At 38.1% G+C, this 19132-nt stretch overlaps 1 protein-coding gene across 4 annotated transcripts in view; it reads right to left on the bottom strand.

Moving 5' to 3' along the window:
* The window catches only part of LOC131144065 (telomerase reverse transcriptase), a 120606-nt gene that overhangs the window by 64778 nt on the left and 36696 nt on the right, over positions 1 to 19132 (bottom strand). For all 4 annotated transcript variants that reach the window (XM_058092434.1, XM_058092433.1, XM_058092436.1 and 1 more), the window contains one exon: positions 9100 to 9521. In XM_058092434.1, coding sequence (XP_057948417.1) covers positions 9100 to 9521 — 422 coding nt within the window. The remainder of the gene's footprint in view (positions 1 to 9099; positions 9522 to 19132) is intronic.

The following is a 19132-nucleotide window of genomic DNA, read 5'->3' as shown; positions in this document are numbered from 1 at the left end:
TTGGCCCTGGCAGCCTTCGATTGGTGCATGAGGACATGTAGGGAAGCTGCTGGAGATAAGATTTTCGTAGAGGCAGATTGGCAGTGTCTGTGGGTGACAGGTGTTTTTTTTTTTGGGCAAAATCTGTTGCAGATCTTGTGTTCCTGAACTGGCAGTGTCACCCAAGAATTTTCCTGCAACTTCTCTGCATTCCAGCAGCTGCTGGCCTTTTTTTGCGGCTATAATGTTGCTGGAAGTTCTTCTAAAATGGTAGACATGTAGCAGATTTAGGGTTTTGCGCTTCCATTTGATGGTGACTGACAATTAGGGTTTAGGTCTCAGAATCTTGCACTGATACCATGTTAAATAATTCGGTGAAATGGAAGACCTGAACACAATGATAGGTCTCTCCTTCTATTTATAATATATGTCAAGAAAAAATGGGAATGACCATAATATCCTTACTAACTCACACTTATTACTAACAAAACTCTAACACATAGTAATAATACTAAATGACTAAATAACCATTAACAGACTTCAACACTCTTAACATATGATTTCTTATATGCATGCATAATCATAAGGTGCATGAACACACATTTTATTTTAAGCAATATGTTCATCCAAAGTAACCATCGCAAAACATCCAAATAGCATGCATTTACACATATTGTTCAACATACCAGCGCTATCCCAACTAAGTGCACAGTTTATCTCAAACAAGTACCAAATTCCAGCTTTGCCAACCACCACTTAATGCGGACAAGTGCCAAAATCCAACCTGGCCAGCCACCACTTAATGCAGCAATACACTCCAGTGGTTTAGGGCCTTGCACTCAAGGAAGACAAAATCCCTACTTGTTCAAATTTCATTATATCACAGCCATAACAACACATGGTGCCGGCTATTTCACACAACAGCAATTCAACATATGCATACACAAGCTTTTCCATAGCAAGTAAAATGATCGTCCTTACAAGATGAATATTTACCACAAAAAAATTTCCCAGCTAAACAAGATATGCAACTATGATAATCAAAGAAAACATATATGTGGCCATATCAAGTAATTAAAGTAACAAGCTTAAATCTCCCTTATTAGGATTCAACTCTATGCAAGTTTCTACCCTTATTTCCTTTGAATACCAAAAATCCCTACATGAGTAAATGAAAATTAAGAAACCCTACCTTGATTTTCAGCTTCTTCAACTTAGTTTAAGTTTCCCTATGAATTTCCTACATTCTCTCCTGATTTTCTCTGAATTTCTTGGATTTTCTGCAGAGGTACCTCTCACTCGCTCTGTCTCTCTCTCTCTCTCTCTACAGAAAGAGTTTGTGGTATTCTTTTCTGTGTGGAGGCTGCTCTACCAGGCTGGAAAGGTCAAGACGGCAGCTACTTGCTGCCAGCTGCTTGCCAAGTGTCTCCTTCTAGGCTGGAAACATGGCAGGACTGCAGCAGCTCGTGGCAACAAGGGTCCTGCAATGCTGCCATCTGTGCGCTAGGTGTTGGCTGCTGGTTTTCAGAGCTGCCAGGCAGCAGCTGCTGCTGGTTTGTAGTGCTTCCAGGTGTCCCACCTAGTTTCAGCATGCCCCATCCTGTTTTTTTTTTCTCTCTGCCCAAACTCTTATGTTGTTTATGTTTTAGCGTAACCCTCATAATTTGCTTTCATCGAAGTCCCTCCCACAACCAATAAGTCAAATGGAATTCCCAATAACAGTTAACACAACTCAATTAATGAATAATATGGCTAGTATGAACTTGTTTAATGCAAAACAAAGCAAGTGAAGCTAGTTTATCAAAATAGTTTAAATTTACTGCAGCCTAAAGGGTATGATTATCACAAACCATGCAAAGAATAGTATTATGGTCCTCTCAGGCTCCCCAGTGGAGTGACTACGTTCATCTTAAGTGTCACCAATACAATCGCACTCCACAAGAGACTTATTGACCCAATTCGGTTTCCTAACGAGATCCCAACAGCAATCAATGGTATGACTGTCCTGCCCACAATGTGTGCAAATGCAAGAATTGCCATGACAAACTCCTCATCCTACAGTACCACTTCCATGACTGCAATTCAAGCCTCATCCTCTTGCCCTCCAAAACTTTCCTACCACGGTTAGAGGTAGTAACCATGGCTGAATTATCACAAGAAGAAGCTTCAGAATATGCAGGCAGCACACACCAGCATAAAATATCACTTCACGACTTCAAAGATCCAGATATTACAGCACTTCAGAACTTCCAAGATCCAGAAGTCCAAGAGGCAGCTATGACCACAGAACTGAGGTTACATATCCTCGGAGGAATCATAACCACAAAGAACAGGGAAGGCCACAACAAAGTACTGCAGGAACTCAATAAACAACTTGGCAGCAGTTACAGGCATTATGGCTGGCAGCAACTGGAAGCTAGTGCAGGCAAGAATAGAACATAAGTCATCCAACACCAATTGAAGCAGACAAGAAATCAATACAAGATTGCAAAAGCAATCAATGACAAACACACAGAATCAAAACAGCGTCATCAGAAAACCACAGAGTACAACTGACCAAGAGGAACAGCAACATCAGTATATTAGAAACATATTAACAACTGACTTCACATCAGAAAACCACCACAAAAACATATAGCTTCCTACCAAGGATGCTGCACAGTGCCACAGCCTAACCAAGAGGACGAGTGTCCCCAAAAAACTCTCAAACCAACCAGAAAATCAGATTTGAGAACTGATTAGGGAGGATTTAAAAAAAGAAAAGAAAAACAGAGCATCAGAATCAGTTCAGGTAAATCAGATTTAGGGGAGTGCAGTGCTCTGATACTATGTTGAAAAGTTTGAGATGGAGGCGAGGAGAAGAGGAGAGAAATAATAATAATAATAATAATAATAATAATAATAATAATAATAATAAAGACTTAAGAACAAAAATAACCCCACTTAGACAACCTAATTACTAAATTAAAACATTTTCTTCTGGCATCCCTTTCAAACAAAGCCCAAATTCCTTCTCAAGAAGTCCAAGAGGTGCCTGGAATTGACCAAGCTTCAGTGCAGAATCTAGACGCAACCCAGAGAACTGAATGCTCATCTTTGAAGCAGATTCATGATGGCGAAGAGGAAATAACAGTAGTTTCGGAAATATTAGAGGGAGATAACAATTGTTTCAAAGAGATAAAGGTTTGCTTCAAAAAATCAGGAAGTTTGGCTGATGATTTTGTTTTTTCCAGAGGGAGAGGTTTTTCCTGTAGAGGAGACAAACTTCAGTGGACAGTCTGAAGCAGATGAGAAAAAAGGGGGGGGGGGGGATGATTCTTTTTATTGTTGGTTTGGGGAAAGACTACAGGTAATGAAGCAAATTCTGATAAATTAAGTTTCAAAAGGTTTCTACTAATCGAAATGCAGTGCAGATGGGATTACAAATGAGGAAAAGTGTTGGAGGAATACCATTTTCTTTCTTGACGATCATAATCTTTTGTTTAGAACAATGTTGGGTATTCTTAATGTTTCAGAGTCTCTAGGCTTATAATATGGGGAAAAGTGGTTAGCAGCCCTAAATGTACCCAATGAGAGCACTAGAGTTTGGGCAGCAGACGTGGGGTGTGGTTTATTAAAATGGCTCCTAACTTATTTAGGGGTTTCACTCGGGAATCCTAGAGGGGTGGATTTTTTGGAATCTAGTAGTGGACAGAATTACGAAGAGATTAGATGGTTGGAAGGGTGCCATTTTCTCTTTTAGCAGTAGCATTACTCTAATCCAGGCTTATCCCTCTAGCATCCCTTTCTACTTTTCATCTGTTTTTAGAATTCTAGTGGGAGTCTCTAGCAAGCTTGAGAGAATTATGAAGGATTTTTTGTGGTCTGGTCTGGGGCGTCATAGGGACCACTTAGCAAACTGGGCAGAGATCAGTAAGTCTAAAAAGGAGGGGGGGTTTTGGCTCTTGGTAACTTGGTGTCTAAAAACACTGCTCTTTCAGCTAAATGGTTGTGGCACTTCCCCTTGGAAGATAATTCCCTACAGCATAGAGTTATTCGCAGAAGGTTTGGGTTGGATGACAATGGGTGGGATACCAATGCTAGCTTGAGATGTTCTTGGGGAGTCCATGGAGGTCTATTTCCCAGATTTACTCTATTTTCACCCCTCACACTAAATTTGTAGTGAAGAGGGGATCCTGGATTCTTTTTTGGAAAGACCGATGGCTCGGGAATGATTCTTTTCCATTTCGTTTCCTTGTCTTTCTTGATTGTGCTCCCAGCCAAACAAAGTTATTTCTTTCTTTGGGGATAATGGGAGTGGATTTCCAGTCTCTTCAAAACTTCATTTCAGGCAACCTTTTCTTGTAAATCATTCTTTGAGATTTTGACCTATTCATATTACCCCTTTCCTCTTTATTCAGTTATTTTGAAGGTTAAAGTTCCCCAGAAGTTAAAGTGTTTACTTGGTTGCTTGTGCTTGATAAAACTAATACCAATAACTTGCTGCAGATTCTCTCTATATTTTTTTATCTAGATTTTCCAGATTATGTTAAGGAGATGTCCTATTCTCCTAGTTGTATATTCTTATTCTATTAACGAAATTCTTCTTTTACTGCAGATAAGGAGACCTTTGAAGGCTCTCTCTCCAGATGTTTGCTATAGGAACTCCAAAACAGCCTCTCACCTCTTTTTGCATTGTGATTTTGCATGAGGATTTGGAATAAATTGGTCGGTTTTATGTAAGAGAGTTGTGTCTGCCCCTATTCAGTGGAAGGTTTGTTAATCACTTCTTTTGTGAGCTTCGGTAGAAGGAAGGCTAGGGCAGCTATATGGAATTGCAGTAAGTATGCAATTCTATGGGGTCTTTGGTTGGAACATAAAGCGCAAATTTTTTTTTGGGAAGAAATTGAATTTGAATTTGGCATGAGAAAAGATTTAGTTCTTGACCTCTTTATGGTGTATCAGGATTTAAATAGCGACTGGAAGGATTGGTTGGATTGATTTCTATTTTTTGTTGTTTTATTTTTTTTCTGGTTTGTTCCAGATTTTATTGGGAGATGCCTTTCCTCCCCCTTGTAAATTCTCTTGCTACTAATGAACTCCTTTTGCTATCAAAAAAAAAAAAAACTGAGGAAAAAATTTGAAGAAAAGTGACATTCTTCTGGTCAAAAAAATTCTAAAGAGAGATTAAAGAGGAAGTTTAAGAGTGGAAGAGCCAATGTTACTAGAGGAAGGATTAGCATCTGCAAGGAAAAAAGGAAGTGGAAATTGTTTTGGACACTGACAGTGAAGGCATTAGCGGTCTTGAATGTGATGGGGGTTCACTTCTGGACAAGATTTGGGAACAGTATGGTATGCTTTTGACTCCTGATCTTCTTGGGAATTTGACATATGTGCCACCACCTCCAATGGTAGGACTGGAGGTGATTAATACTATTGAAAATGATGACACAGACAAAAAGAAAATGGGTAATGATGGAATTTTTCCCACACCCATAGAGGAGATTTCTGGGAAGGATCTTCAAGCTTAGCTTTTGATGGATAAATTGGGTATAAATTTGTTTGATTCTATAGAATGCAAAATTCGGCTTGATGATGACAAAACTAAGGTGAAGAAAGGTCAAAGGGAACTAACAAACTTGAACTGTTCAGTGAATTACAATGGGAAGGGCTTAAAAAGAGGGGTTTTCTTGTTAACTTTTGTAAATTTTGATCTTCCCTTTTTTTTTTTTTTGTTTCCGTTTCCTTGAGGATTTCATATCCTTGCATAGGTTGTAATTTCCCTCTCTTAATATATCTTCTTTTTTATCCAAAAATAAAGATCTAACAAATTGACTATCGCGAAGTGAATTGAAGCGGATCTGTACAAACCAGGGAAAAAAAGCAAATATTAACATAGCCCCGCCATGAGTGGCATCAGAGAGACATCAGCCAGCAAGCGACACGTGACAGTACATGAGCTGGTGGACCGCCAATATTTTGGGTCTGGCCAAAGTGAGTTCCAGAAGGCCTATGATATTGATTTTTCATACAACAAACGGAAAAGGTCAGATCAAACTGGGAGTGGGATTTCGGTAGATATGGCAAAGATCCTAGCAGTATAGATTCAGAATTCACTGTTGGGCCATAGGGGTTGAGGATAGTTGTAGGAAATCAAATTAGCATTTGGTTCTTTTAGGGTTCTAGGTCTTGGATCAAATATATGATACCATGCTAGGGAGGAAACAAAATGGGGAGAAGAAAGTTTCTAAAAACTGGAGAAGCCATTTATAATTAGGTAGTCCACTGTATTTATTTTCTTTTATTGCAAAAGAAATATGTTACAAAAGAAAATACGGAGAATTACAACCTAGGCAAGAAAGAAATCAAGGGAAAAAAATAAAAAAAGAAATAAAAATTAAAAAAAAACAAAAACAAAAACAGAAACAAAAATGAGCAAACCCTATTGAGAAAACCTCATAATAAACTCGTATACATAAAAGGTCAATAATACCCCTTAAGCAACATTGTAACAAAATCATTTCCCAAAAATGCACAAAGCATGCTGTTTTATTGCATTTGTGCCATTGTACCAATACAAGACTACTTGACTTTGGCATCATATAGCTAACCTCAGGGTTACTGTTTTCAAACGCACTTGCCATTCTTGATACAACAGAAACAATATGTGGATCTCAAACAACCAAGCCTTTCATCAAGGAAGCAGGCAGATTGATAATGATCTTTACTTTTTTCAATTCTCGTATTCAGAAACATGCTAGGACAATCTTTTACAGTTGTGTGTGTGTTAGCATGCTAGGACTATCCTCAGCATCACATAACGTAATTAATTCTCTTCTCTAAAAAGCTGGTTAACACTACTGTGATTCAACATACTCCCAGTCCTAGATCTACATAAAATTTTAGAAGGGTGCTGAATATAGTTGTACACAAAAACACTATACACACTGAACTGGTATTTTGTGCAATTTTCTGTCTCACAGTGTCACGGTAAATACTTAAAACAGTCGCTAAATATGTATATATGATTCAAATTCTTAACTTGGTATTCTTTAACAGCATTAACAATTAACAAGTTGATAAATGTACATAACTGCTTCCAAGAAAAGAGAGGGCAGAAAAGAGGAGGGAGAGATACAGAGATGCAAATTGAAAAGCTTATAAATATATATAATATGGAAAATCTGTTATCTAGTACACAGCCAGGAAATCAACTTCCCTGCAGACACATGGCAACAATAATATTCAGCCAAATTATGAGTCAGAAAATATTCAAATTTACCATTTCTAAACTTATTTGCAAAAAAAAGTATTGTAAATAGTGGAATTTGAGCAGCCTCGACATCTAAAAACATTCATTTATACATTACACAAATCGACATCAGGCCAAACTGTAACTCATTAAACATTTAAACATTTAATTTTTAATTATTGCTCGTATATGCATGCACTTAAAGAGCATTCAACAACAACAACAAAAAACAAACCAGGCCTTAAAGTGGGGTCAGCTACATGAAACCTTTTCTGCCAATTAACACATGGGCAATTTCCTCCAACAATTTAAGAGCTACTAGATCCTTACCATCTTATTACAAGTTATTTTAGGTCTACCCCCGCCCCTTTTATTGTCACTAACAGTAACTAGCACACTCCTCCTCTCGGGTGTACTATTTGGCCTATATTACAAATGCCCAAACCATCTAAGTCACCCTCTCTTATCTTGTCTTCTACAAGTGCTATGCCCAACTTGCCACAAATATGTTCATTCCTAATTTATCTTTTAATATTATACCACTCATCCAATTTAACATTCTCATTTCAACAACATTTACTATTGGGATATTGCATTTATTAGTTGCCCAGCATTCTAATCCATATAGCAAAGCTAGTCTCATACCTGTCCTATAAGAAGGGCATTGTACGATCACACAACACGCCCAACATCTTCTTCAATTTCTCCTTTAGCTTGCATAATCAACCCAAGGTATCTAAATCTAGTAGTTGACCATCAAGTTTAATCTTTTCTCCAATATTCCTCCTACAATTGAAATTACAATTCATATATTCTGTCTTATTTCTACTTATCCTAAAAATTTTAGTAAGTTCATCCCTCAATAACGCAAAAAGATAAGGGCTCAAAGAAAATATTTGATTTATGCCTCCTATGATTGGAAATTCCCTAGACTCTTCTCCTATAGTCTTAACACTAGTCATTACTCTATCATACATATCCTTAATGACATCAATATAACAACTACATACTCTGCTTTGCACTAAAAGCCACCATAGAACTTCTCTAGGTGCCCAATCATAGGCTTTGTCTTAGTCAATAAAAACAATATGCATGTTCCTCTTCTTTTCCTTAAACTTTACCATTAATCTTCTTAAAAGGTACATAGCTTCAATGGTCAATCTTCCACAATCCAAATTGATTTTCTAAGAACCTCATTTCTAACCTTAGTCTGTTCAGTTACCCTTCCCATATAACTCATAAATTTAATTCCACATTAGTTATTACAATTTTGAATATCTTCATTATTTTCATATAAACACTCTAATTGTATGGCATATTCTTAGTTTTCATCATTGTGTTAAATAAATTAGTTAACCATATAACTCCATTTATCACCTAGGCATTTCCAAACTTCAATTGAGATGTCATCTAGTCCTATAGCTTTTACAATTTTCCATCTTTTTCTAATGCGAACTTAACGTCAATTACTCTAATTTGCGAATAATCTCAAATTTTATCTTTTTCCTCATTTTTCAATTCTAAGATTAAGCCTTTTTATTGATTTTCATTAAATACTTAAAAAGCGTTCACTATTTAAAATTATTACCTAGTATATTGCATAAGCTAATCGAAAGTATCCAACCCAGATCACGTTCCTTGGTCCAATAGATAAACATTTTGTATCACTGTTACATGTTTTCTCGTGTTCAAATGCAAAGCATATCTCTGGCCATTCTATAAGCCATGCCACAAAGAACAACAAATTGGATGCAACTAGTTTCAAAAAAAAAAAAAAACTCTTGTTTTTCCCAAATGGAACAGGTGGCTCTACATAGTAATAACCTGCCTACTGCTCCAAACTGAAATAGAAATCCAAGTTTTCTCACATTCTATTAGAAGGGAAGCACCTTTTCATAGTAATGACTTAAGCTTGCATCAAAGCAGCACTGAAGCCTGCCTGATAGGCTATCTTTGTTGGAACAAACTGTTGTGAAGGGGTTCAAAAGATTGGTCTCTTGAAAATTCAGTTGCCTGCGTTTTCTCTGACGCTGCCACCTAAAGAGTCGAAAACGCTTCTTTGACTTCATTGGAGTCTGATTTGAACATTGTACAAGTTCTCCATTTGAAACCCCTTCATTATTAGTAGTACCAGTTTCAGTGGTAGGCTTAGCTGAATTTCTACAATGCCCGCTAACCTCCAGCGAATGACTCCTACTGTCGAACCCAAAGCACATATCTGAATTTCTAGGACCATCAATTCCATAAGAGCTGCTGATTGGCTGCTTCTCTGTCACTATCCCATCATGTTTCTTCCTCTTCTTCCAGGGTCCTGAGAAATTCAATTAGCACTTAAACTCACAATAGTATGGTTTCATGTGAATCTTCAGGATGCAATAATACAAACTACCAATAGAGCAAATAACAAAAGCAACTACATAAATATAGACATTGGAGATAAATTTGATGAGGAGTGTAACAAATCATTCAAGGGCAGTCCATGAAGAAAAAGTCCAATGGCATCCGACCAGAAGTCCTGAAGGGTTACAGTTTTGTTACCTTTTTAGCAGCTTCATCACAAAAAGAAATGTAAACAAAGAAGTTTCATTAAGAGAAAAGAATAGAAAGCAGGAGATAAGAAATCCTATAAAAAAAATAGAAAATTACAAAAAGGAATAAAAATAAAAATATAATTACATCAAAATCACCTGCTAATCATGCTTGAAGTCCGAAAAAAACTAAACATGAAGCAAAAAACAGAAATATTTCAAGAATTTTTTTTCATTTTTGTGGTCCATAAAGCTAAAAGAGAGGCTAAAAACCGAATTCTGTCTCAGAGAAATGGTAAAGAACAACTCTTTCCATGAGAAATATATGCTTTCCTTTCCAAATAAATTCCCCTAAAATCAGCAAAAATGGCACATCGCCACCATCTACGGGCATCCTTACTCCTTCCAATCCTCTGAAAGAAGTAAAAACACTTCCCAAATCTGAACAAGTCCAACTGCTCCCCTAACAAACCAAAGAATCTAATGCTCAAACACCAAGAAACATAACAATGCAAAAATAGATGAAAACAGTCTCAAAATTCCCACAGCAAAGCGCACATATATCTAGGGATAAAGCTCTTTAGGGGGTCTCCAACTCCGCAACAGATTTTTAGCGATAATTATTAACTATATTAAGAACTACCAACAAAATAAATGTTTTAATTTACAGTGCAAAATTTTGCCTTCAAAATAATAAAATCAAGGACAAAAGACAAGGAAGAACCAATCAAATTATCAAAAAAATTTAAAAACAGTACTTCCTGGCAGCATCCAAAGCTCACACTTAACATCCCTCCTATTAGAAGGGCCTCCAAAAACAAAAGCAAAGATGAAAGCTCTTAGTCTCCCAGTCATCAGGATTTCTACAAAAGAGACAAGAAAATGACTGGAAAAAAAGAGGCTTCATCCACACATCCTCCCAAAAGAAACTACGAGAACCATTCCCCATTTTATACCAGATGAAAGGAAAGAATAATGAGTAAATTTGTAAAATGTACCTCAAAGGGCACTCACAAGTATTTCTAATCCCTATATTAGCGCCTCATCCATTCTCCTACGAACCAAATGTGCTTTCAGTTATTTTGTGCCAAAGGGAGTTCCCAACCCAAGCTCATCCTTAGGCCTATAGAGAACCTCCCACGTGACCAAATGATCTCTCTTTCTCAACCCCAGCAAACCAAAAAAAATCCCACACAACCATCTCCATCTTACCTCCAATAATATTCCTAAACAAAGACAAAAATATACTGAAATAGTCACAAGACATGCCTAAATTAAACTAATACCATCTCCTCAACAATGTGGCAAAAAAGCACCCTTCCACTCATCAAGATGCTAAGAATTTAGCCACAACTCACAAGTGAGTCCTAAAACCCTAAAACCTAGGATTACCACCCAAATGAACGCCTAGATAAATCAAAGGCCTATATAAAATGTTACAACCTGCTAAGTTCTAAAGATCTGCTTGCTACAAAAGAATGTTGATGTCGTCCAATGACTTTCAGGACTGCTTTCTTGAGTCTTAAGGTAAGCACCTCAAATTAGGTTTTGTAAAAACTCCCCACTAAGCTGATACAGAAATCCCTTTTGCTTAAGATGCCCGCATGCTTAGAATCAGGGCAAAAAAGGTGAAAGCTGCTAACAAATCTGCCTTTCCATGGAAAGCTTCAAAAACCTTGATAATTTCCTACTTGAGGAGGTCCCAATTTGCCTGAAAGAAAGAGAGTGAAACCATCAGGACCTGCAGCTTTGTCGCCATTACAATTCCTGAGGGGGGTTTGAAGAATTTCCTCCTCACTAGAAGGCCTTTCCAGCCACAGCATGGGGGGAAGTATTCAGCGAGATAGGAGTCCTTCCAGTTACAAGAAGAAGATAGGAGCACTGCAGATTATTTTGGAGATATTAAGCATATTCATGAAGAGCTTAACATTGTGCAACCTATAACTGCGGACGTTTGTGAGATGCAGAAGCAAAGGGAGCAGATGACAGTCCTTTGGGTTCTAGAGGGATTGAGACCCGAGTTTGAGGCAGTCCGATCCCAAATACTTAGTAGTGCCAAGCTGCCATCATTTGCCAATGTTTATTTTCGTGTCCTTTGTGCTTCCTTTAGCACACATTCTTCTACTCTTGCATCTGGTTCTGAGAGAACAGCCTTTGCTACACAGTGTGATTCTAGTTCTCTACCAAACAACCGCAAAAGTTATCAAGGTGGTTCAAGAGGTTGTGGTGGTAGAGATGGACGAAGGTAGAGGTACCCCTTGTAAGTGCACTCATTGTGGATGGAATTTTCATACTATTGAGCAGTGTTGCGATCTCCATGGTAGACCTTCACATGCTGTCAATGGAGCCACTACCGACTTCACACCTTTGGGGGCAGCCAATGCAGCCACCACCGACTCCACACCTTTGGGGCCGAGTGGGGGGCAACGGGCTATATCCATGTCAGAGGAAGGGTATTGCAAGTTCCAATAGTATCAAGCGTCACAACAAGCTTCTCTTCCCATTGCATCTCTTGCCCAAACAAGTAATCCCACAATATGCCTATCATCCAGTACTTCTCGTCCTAGTCTTTGGGTCATAGACTTCACTACCACTAATTATATAACAGGTATACTAACTTCTTCTCGACTCTTCAATATCCTACAAATTTACCTTGTGTTACTCTTGTTGATGGATCGACCACAGCAATCAAGGGAATTCAGAGTGTAAATCCCACTTCTTCTATTTTTCTTCCACCAATTTTGTATATTCCCAAATTTCCTTTCAATATTATGTCCCTTAGCAAGATTACAAAATCCATGAATTGTTCAGTGACATTCTTCTCCAATTCTGTGGTCAAGGGTTGAAGACGAGGAAGATGATTAACAGAGGACATGAAGCTGCTGAACTTTATCACTTTGAGCCACTACCTCCTTTTATAGCATGCACTACTACTGCCACGCCTTTCCAAATTCATTGTCGTCTTGATCATCCTCCACTAGAAAAGTTAAAATGTCTTGTCCATAATTTGATTGTGTCTTGTCTTGACTGTGAGTCGTGTCAATTTGGAAAACACCATCGTGTCCCTTTCGCTTCCCATATACACGCTGCAAGCCCTTTCATGTTTGTTCATTCTGATGTTTGGGGTCCTAGTAAAGTTGTGTCCAAGTTGGGTTCCAGGTGCTTTGTAACCTTTGCAAAAAATTATTCAAGAATGACTTGGCTTTATTTAATAAAAGATCATTCCAAGTTATTTCATCTATTTTGTGCCCTTTGTTCTAAAATAAAGATTCAATTTGGTTTGTTAGTTCGAATACTTCAAACTAATAATGCTACAGAGTATCTAAGGACACAATTCACTACTTAGATGACTCAGTTTGGTATCATCCATCAATCATCTTGTGCCCACACACCTCAAAAAAATAGGGTTGCAAAGAGGAAAAATAGGCATATCCTTTAAATCACTCGAACCTTACTTAATCAAATGCATGTACCTAAAGTGTTTTGCAATGATGTTGTACTTACTACTTGCAATCTGATCAACAGGATGTCATCCTTTGTTCACACTTATAAAATTTCCTGCTTCATTCTCTTTCCTAATTCACCTTCATTCTCTCTCCCTCCTTGTATATTTGAGTGTGTCCTTTGTTCATCAACTAACTCTTGAGATGGATAAGTTCGATCCTCGTGCTATACAATGTGACTTTCCGGGCTACTCATATACTCCAAAGGGATATTGTTGTTATAGTCATGAGCTGCATTGTTTCTTTGTTTCTATCAGTGTTACCTTCTTTGAGTTTACACCTTATTACACCCAGTCCCTGAGTGCTTCTGAGCTCATTGAGTCTCTTCCTTTGTCTAATCTTCCAGATTCTACTTTGTTGCCCGTGCCCAACCAACCATCTGAGTCTCCATGTAGTTCAAGTCCTTCTCGTCATCTTGATCATCCTAATTTGTAGGTTTATTCAAGACGGCGGCTCCAAGGAAGAGAGTCCCCTCTAGCTTCTACTATCACACCTTTGGTTTCCTTGTTTGATGATCATATTCCCCATGATGTTGATCCTCCCATTGCTGTTCGGAAAGGTAAATGCACAGGCACCCAACATCCCATTTCCAACTATGTTTGTTATGACTTCTTATCATCCACCTACTATTTTTTTGTTACCGCTCTATCATCTACTACCCTTCCTAAATTTATTTCAAAAGCCTTAGCCCACTCTGGGAGGAGGAATGCTATGGTTGAATAGATGAATGTTTTACATGACAATGGCACTTGAGATATGGTACCTTTTCCTCCTGACTAGTCTGTGGTTAGTTGTCGCTAGGTTTACACTGTGAAAGTCACCCCTGATGGTATTGTGCCTTGTCTAAAGGCCCATCTTGTTGCTAAGGGGTATACTCAGGTGTATGGTCTAGATTATTCTAATACTTTTTCTCCAGTTTCCAAACTTAGATCAGTATGTCTATTCATCTCATTGGCTACTACTTGTCACTACCCTCTATATAAGTTAGATGTGAAGAGTGTCTTCTTGCATGGTGACCTTGAGGAGGAGGTCTATATGGAGCAACCAACTTGAGGAGGAGGTCTCAAAGGTGCACCTAAGACAGGTCTTTTATATTGTGGTCAAGGTCACACTTATATTCATGGATATACAGATGCAGATTGGGTTGGATCGCCTTTCAATCGGAGATCCACAACCAAGTACTATATCTTGGTTGGTAGTAATTTGGTTTCTTGGAAGAGTAAGACAAAAATTGTGATGGTAGGTCAAGTGTTGAATCAGAATATAGAGCTATGGCTCAAACTACTTATGAACTTGTCTGGATGAAGAACCTTCTGGAAGAATTTGGCTTTTTGCATTCTCAGCCTATGAAGTTGATGTGTGACAATCAAGCTACTCTTCATATTGCCTCCAACTTGGTCTTTCATGAGCGAATGAAGCACATTGAAGTTGATTACCGCCACTTTGTTCAAGAGAAACTTGTGCAGAAGCTCATTACTAGTGCTTATGTGAAGTCTGATACGCAGCTTGCTAATTTGTTTACCAAAGCTTTGGAGGGTGCTCGTGCTAAACTTATTAGTAAAAAGCTAGAAGTATATGACACTTATGCTCCAGCTTGAGGGGGAGTGTTAGAGGTTATTTATGTTTTTTAGTATTATTAATATTAAGTGTGTTAGTATGTTAATTAGTGAGAGTAAGGGTATTATTGTCATTACAATGTACTTAATTTGTGTTATAAATAGAGGGAGAGACCTATCTTTAAGTTAGGTCATTCATTGGAATCAAAATCTCAATAGCTACCACTATGTAGCTGCCTCTCCTACACTCCATTGTTTTGAGTTCTAGTTTTGGAAATCCATCCTAGTGTGATTTTGATTTGCCGATTGCACAACAGAAGAGTACATGTACTTAACAGTCATTAATTGCTTATTTTATTGCCTATTTTGTTTCAGTTTTGCACCTTTCTAGTCCTATGAGTTCATTGCCTTGTCAATGAACTCTATCTCTATCCTTTCTTCACAAGATGAAGCACTTGCTTACCCTGGGTAGAAGCATGCAATGGATATAGAAACGGATGCCTTGGCCACTCGAGGGATGTGCAATTTGGTGAATCTTCCTCCTGGTAAGGAGTTGGTTAGCTGTCATTGTGTCTAGACCGTCAAATATCTCCTGATGGCTCTATCAAACAGCTTAAGGCCCAATTGGTTGCCAAGAAGTACACTCTCATATGGTATTGATTATTTTAAGACCTTCTCTCCTATTGCTAGACTCAATTATGTTCGTGTATTGATCTCATAGGCAGATAATTTTGATTGGCCCTTTTACCAATTGGATGTAAAGAATGCCTTCTTATATGGAGATATGCCTAAAGAGGTATACATAAAACAACCTCCTGGATATGTTGCTTGGGAGGGGGGGTACGGTAAGGTATGTAGGTTGCATAAGTAGTCTCCTCAAGCCAAATTTGACAAATTTAGTGAGATGGTCCCTGCATTTGGTTTCATTCAATGCTCCTCTGACCTTTTGGTCTTTGTTCACCAAAATAAGATATATGTGGTGCTTCTAGTAGTTTATGTTGATGACATCATCATCACTAGCAATGACCAAAGTGAGACTGCAAATGTCAAACAGTGGCTGCAGGAAATTTTTCAAATCAATGACTTGGGTACTGTATGTTACTTTCTTGGTACTGAGATCATTTAGTGCAACAAAGGGAGACTGGTAAATTGGGAGCTAAATGAGACTAGTATGTTGGGAGCTAAAGTAGTTGATACTGGCATGGATTCCAATGTGAAGCTGTCCAAGGATGTTGGACTGGATTTTAGGGATAAATGTCTATATAGGTAGTTGGTTGGCAAGTTGATTTACTTAGACTATCACTAGACCTAACATATCATTTGTTGTGGGGGAGGTGAGTTAGTTTATGGAAAATCTCAAAACAACCACATTGAGATGCTGTTTGTAGGATTCTAAGGTATCTCAAAGGCTCTTTTGGAAGAGGTTTGATATATAAATGCAATAGAAACTGTGAGATCATGGGATACTCAAATGCAGATTAGGCTTATCGCAGTTGATGATCGAGGTTCTACCATTAGATACTATACATTTTTTGGAGGTAATCTTGTTACCTGGCATAGAAATAAATAAACTATTGTAGCTAGATCCAGTGTTGAAGCAAAATCCCGAGCTATGGCTCATACTGCGAGTGAGCTTATGTGGTAGCTTATGTGGTTGAAGTCTCTTATATCAAAAATGAGATTCTTGGTTAAGAAGCACATAGATATGTTGTGATGATCAAGTTGCCATGTATATTACTAGCAACCCAGTGTTTCATAATAGGACAAAGCACATTGAAGTTGCTTGGATGTTGTGTTGAAGAAGGTTGTGAGGACTCCATTTGTGAAATCTATGGGTTAGTCAGGCAATATTTTCACGAAGGCTTTATTTTAGTATGCCTTGTCTAGTGGTTGTAACAAGTTAGGGTTAGGTGGTATTTATACACCTCCAATTTAAGGGAAGTATTAGAAGATTATGTGGTGTAAGTAGGGGTATTTGTGTCTTTCAAGCTTTCTATTGTTATTAATACATAGAAGGGCAGACCTGGAGTTCAACGTAACTGCAATAAACTGCCACCTCCTTTCTCTTTATTTCTTCTTTCTTTTCTTCTCTTCTTTTCTTTTGCTCACCTCCATCTCTAACTTTACAACAAGATCCATCCTTAATCACCCCACCATCCTCAACACAAATTTTGCCCATCACACCTAGTTTAGAAAGACCCAATACTCCTTTTGATATCTCTTTAGTTATCTCTAGCTTATTTGCTTTTTAGATGGGCTTGTGACTCTAGCCTTGACAAGGCTAATATCTTTTTAACTCCCAACCCATTTGTAAACATTCATAGGTAGCCCATTCTTAATAGCCCACCAGCTAAAGACTGAATTTTTCCAAGACTTATAGGCCCATCACAACTTTTAAGTTTTGAATTATAAGATCCTATAGCAAGAGAGCAGAAGCTAGTTTAGGAACAATTTGCCCCCAATCCCAGCAATTGCAAATGTTATGCCTCCCAAAGAACATCGACACAATAGTTGGGGCACCTCTAAGCACGTCATGGAAAGAACACTCTAATGAGAGAAGCTCACCCTATCCCCCTGCACATCAGACCTTTAAATGTTCAAGATCCAGACTCAGCGCATCGTGAGCTAGGTTCTAGTTGCACAAGACTCATTGTTACCAATCACTAATTCCATCAAAGCAATGAAGAAGGATCGCCACCCTAAACTCTATCATCCATCAAGGATGCATAAGTTTTTCCTTCTGCCTCCTTTGATAACCTTCTCTAGGCACAAGAATATGACCCTCCCATTCGACCAAAGATTCAGACTAACGGATCCTCCTATTGCTCTAAGAGCAAGGTCCCCTTGACCCACCTCAAGGCTTTGAGTTCCAGCATAAAAAGCAACCATCAATCTCAAAACCCACAAGAATTCAACCTTCTTCAACATGATGGAGAATACAAGCCTCCCTGCAATTTCAATGTATGAAAAGCAGATAAATCAAGGCAATTCAAGTTGAACACCTTCGGTTCAACTATAAAAGTAAAATGAACACCCATAAAACAACTTGCTCAAACTCATTGTACAATTGTATATCTCTTCCAACAATATCCTTAGAAATGAGACCCCTATCAGTTAGTCTATCAATCGCCAGAACTCCTTAAGAATATTCCTATTTGTAGATCTAACATCACAGAAGGTGTCATTATTCCAAGTTTTCAACTTCTCTTTCAAATAATTCAATTTTTTCACCAACTCCAAACCAAACTCCGAAAATCAGTACGAGCAAGCCACTTGTTTCCAAATCGAAATAGAGTTGGGCCTCAATTAACAAGTTTAGATTCAAGAATCAAAAGGCAATGGTAATAGCTTCAGGGAGTACTTAATGAGTAAGAGTAGGAAAAGCATCTTCCCAATTGGTAGGAAACAAGAACCTATCAATCCTAGTAGCTCCTAATCTAGAAAATTCAGCGAACCAAGTAAAATGAGCATTCAAAAAAGCAATATCCCTCAATTCACAATCCCTAATAAATATATCAAAACCCCTCATACTTGAGGTAATTCTGGAGCCTCTCAGTTTTTCATTTGCAAATTTAGTGACATTAAAATTGCCTACCAAACACCAACTAAGGGAGCACAAGCCATAAACCGCAGCTAGTTCATCCCAAAAAATACCTCTCAACCAAGGATCATGTTAGAGGTCATTTATGTCTTTTAGAATTATTATTAAGTTTGTTAATATGTTAATGAGTGTTAGTAAGGGTATTATTGTCATTAGAATGTATTTGATTATTATTATAAATAGAAGGAGAGACCTACATTCAAGTTAGGTCATTCATTTAATCAAAATCTCAACATGGTATCAAAGCATGATCCAACCTAAACCGTATTATACTCAGTCGTCGCCGGAACACACATTCCCATCGTTGCCCTTCTCGGATCCACCTCCACCCTTCATTAGTTCACAAAACCAAACCTATAGCCCAAAACAGAACCCTCTAAAGCCTAACCCTACAAAACCACGTCACCGGCAAGTGCCCCACGCGCCAGCCACATGCCGATAGTGTGACCCCACACACTGACGTGTGAGAGTTCCTAGCCACCTTTTTCTCTTTTTTTTTCTCCTCTACCATGTTTTGATTCCTTCTCTAGACCATATTATCAAGCTATTGGGCATGGGCATGTTTTTAGCTCAAAGATCCAACCCTTTTCAACCATGCACTCATAGTAATCCGTTAGTTGCTGTTTGATGTTCGTAAAGGCTTCTTTGTGAGTTTCTTGGAGCAATAGCTGCGTTCGTAAGTTGAGTTGTGAGGTTGTGGCAATGCTATATTAGTTGGTAAGTCGTTCATGCTT

The sequence above is a fragment of the Malania oleifera genome, chromosome 12 (assembly GCF_029873635.1).
Source record: "Malania oleifera isolate guangnan ecotype guangnan chromosome 12, ASM2987363v1, whole genome shotgun sequence".
NCBI classification, from domain to species: Eukaryota; Viridiplantae; Streptophyta; class Magnoliopsida; order Santalales; family Ximeniaceae; genus Malania; species Malania oleifera.
Note: the sequence above shows the minus strand (reverse complement) of the source record. Positions and strands in the feature narration are given on the sequence as shown.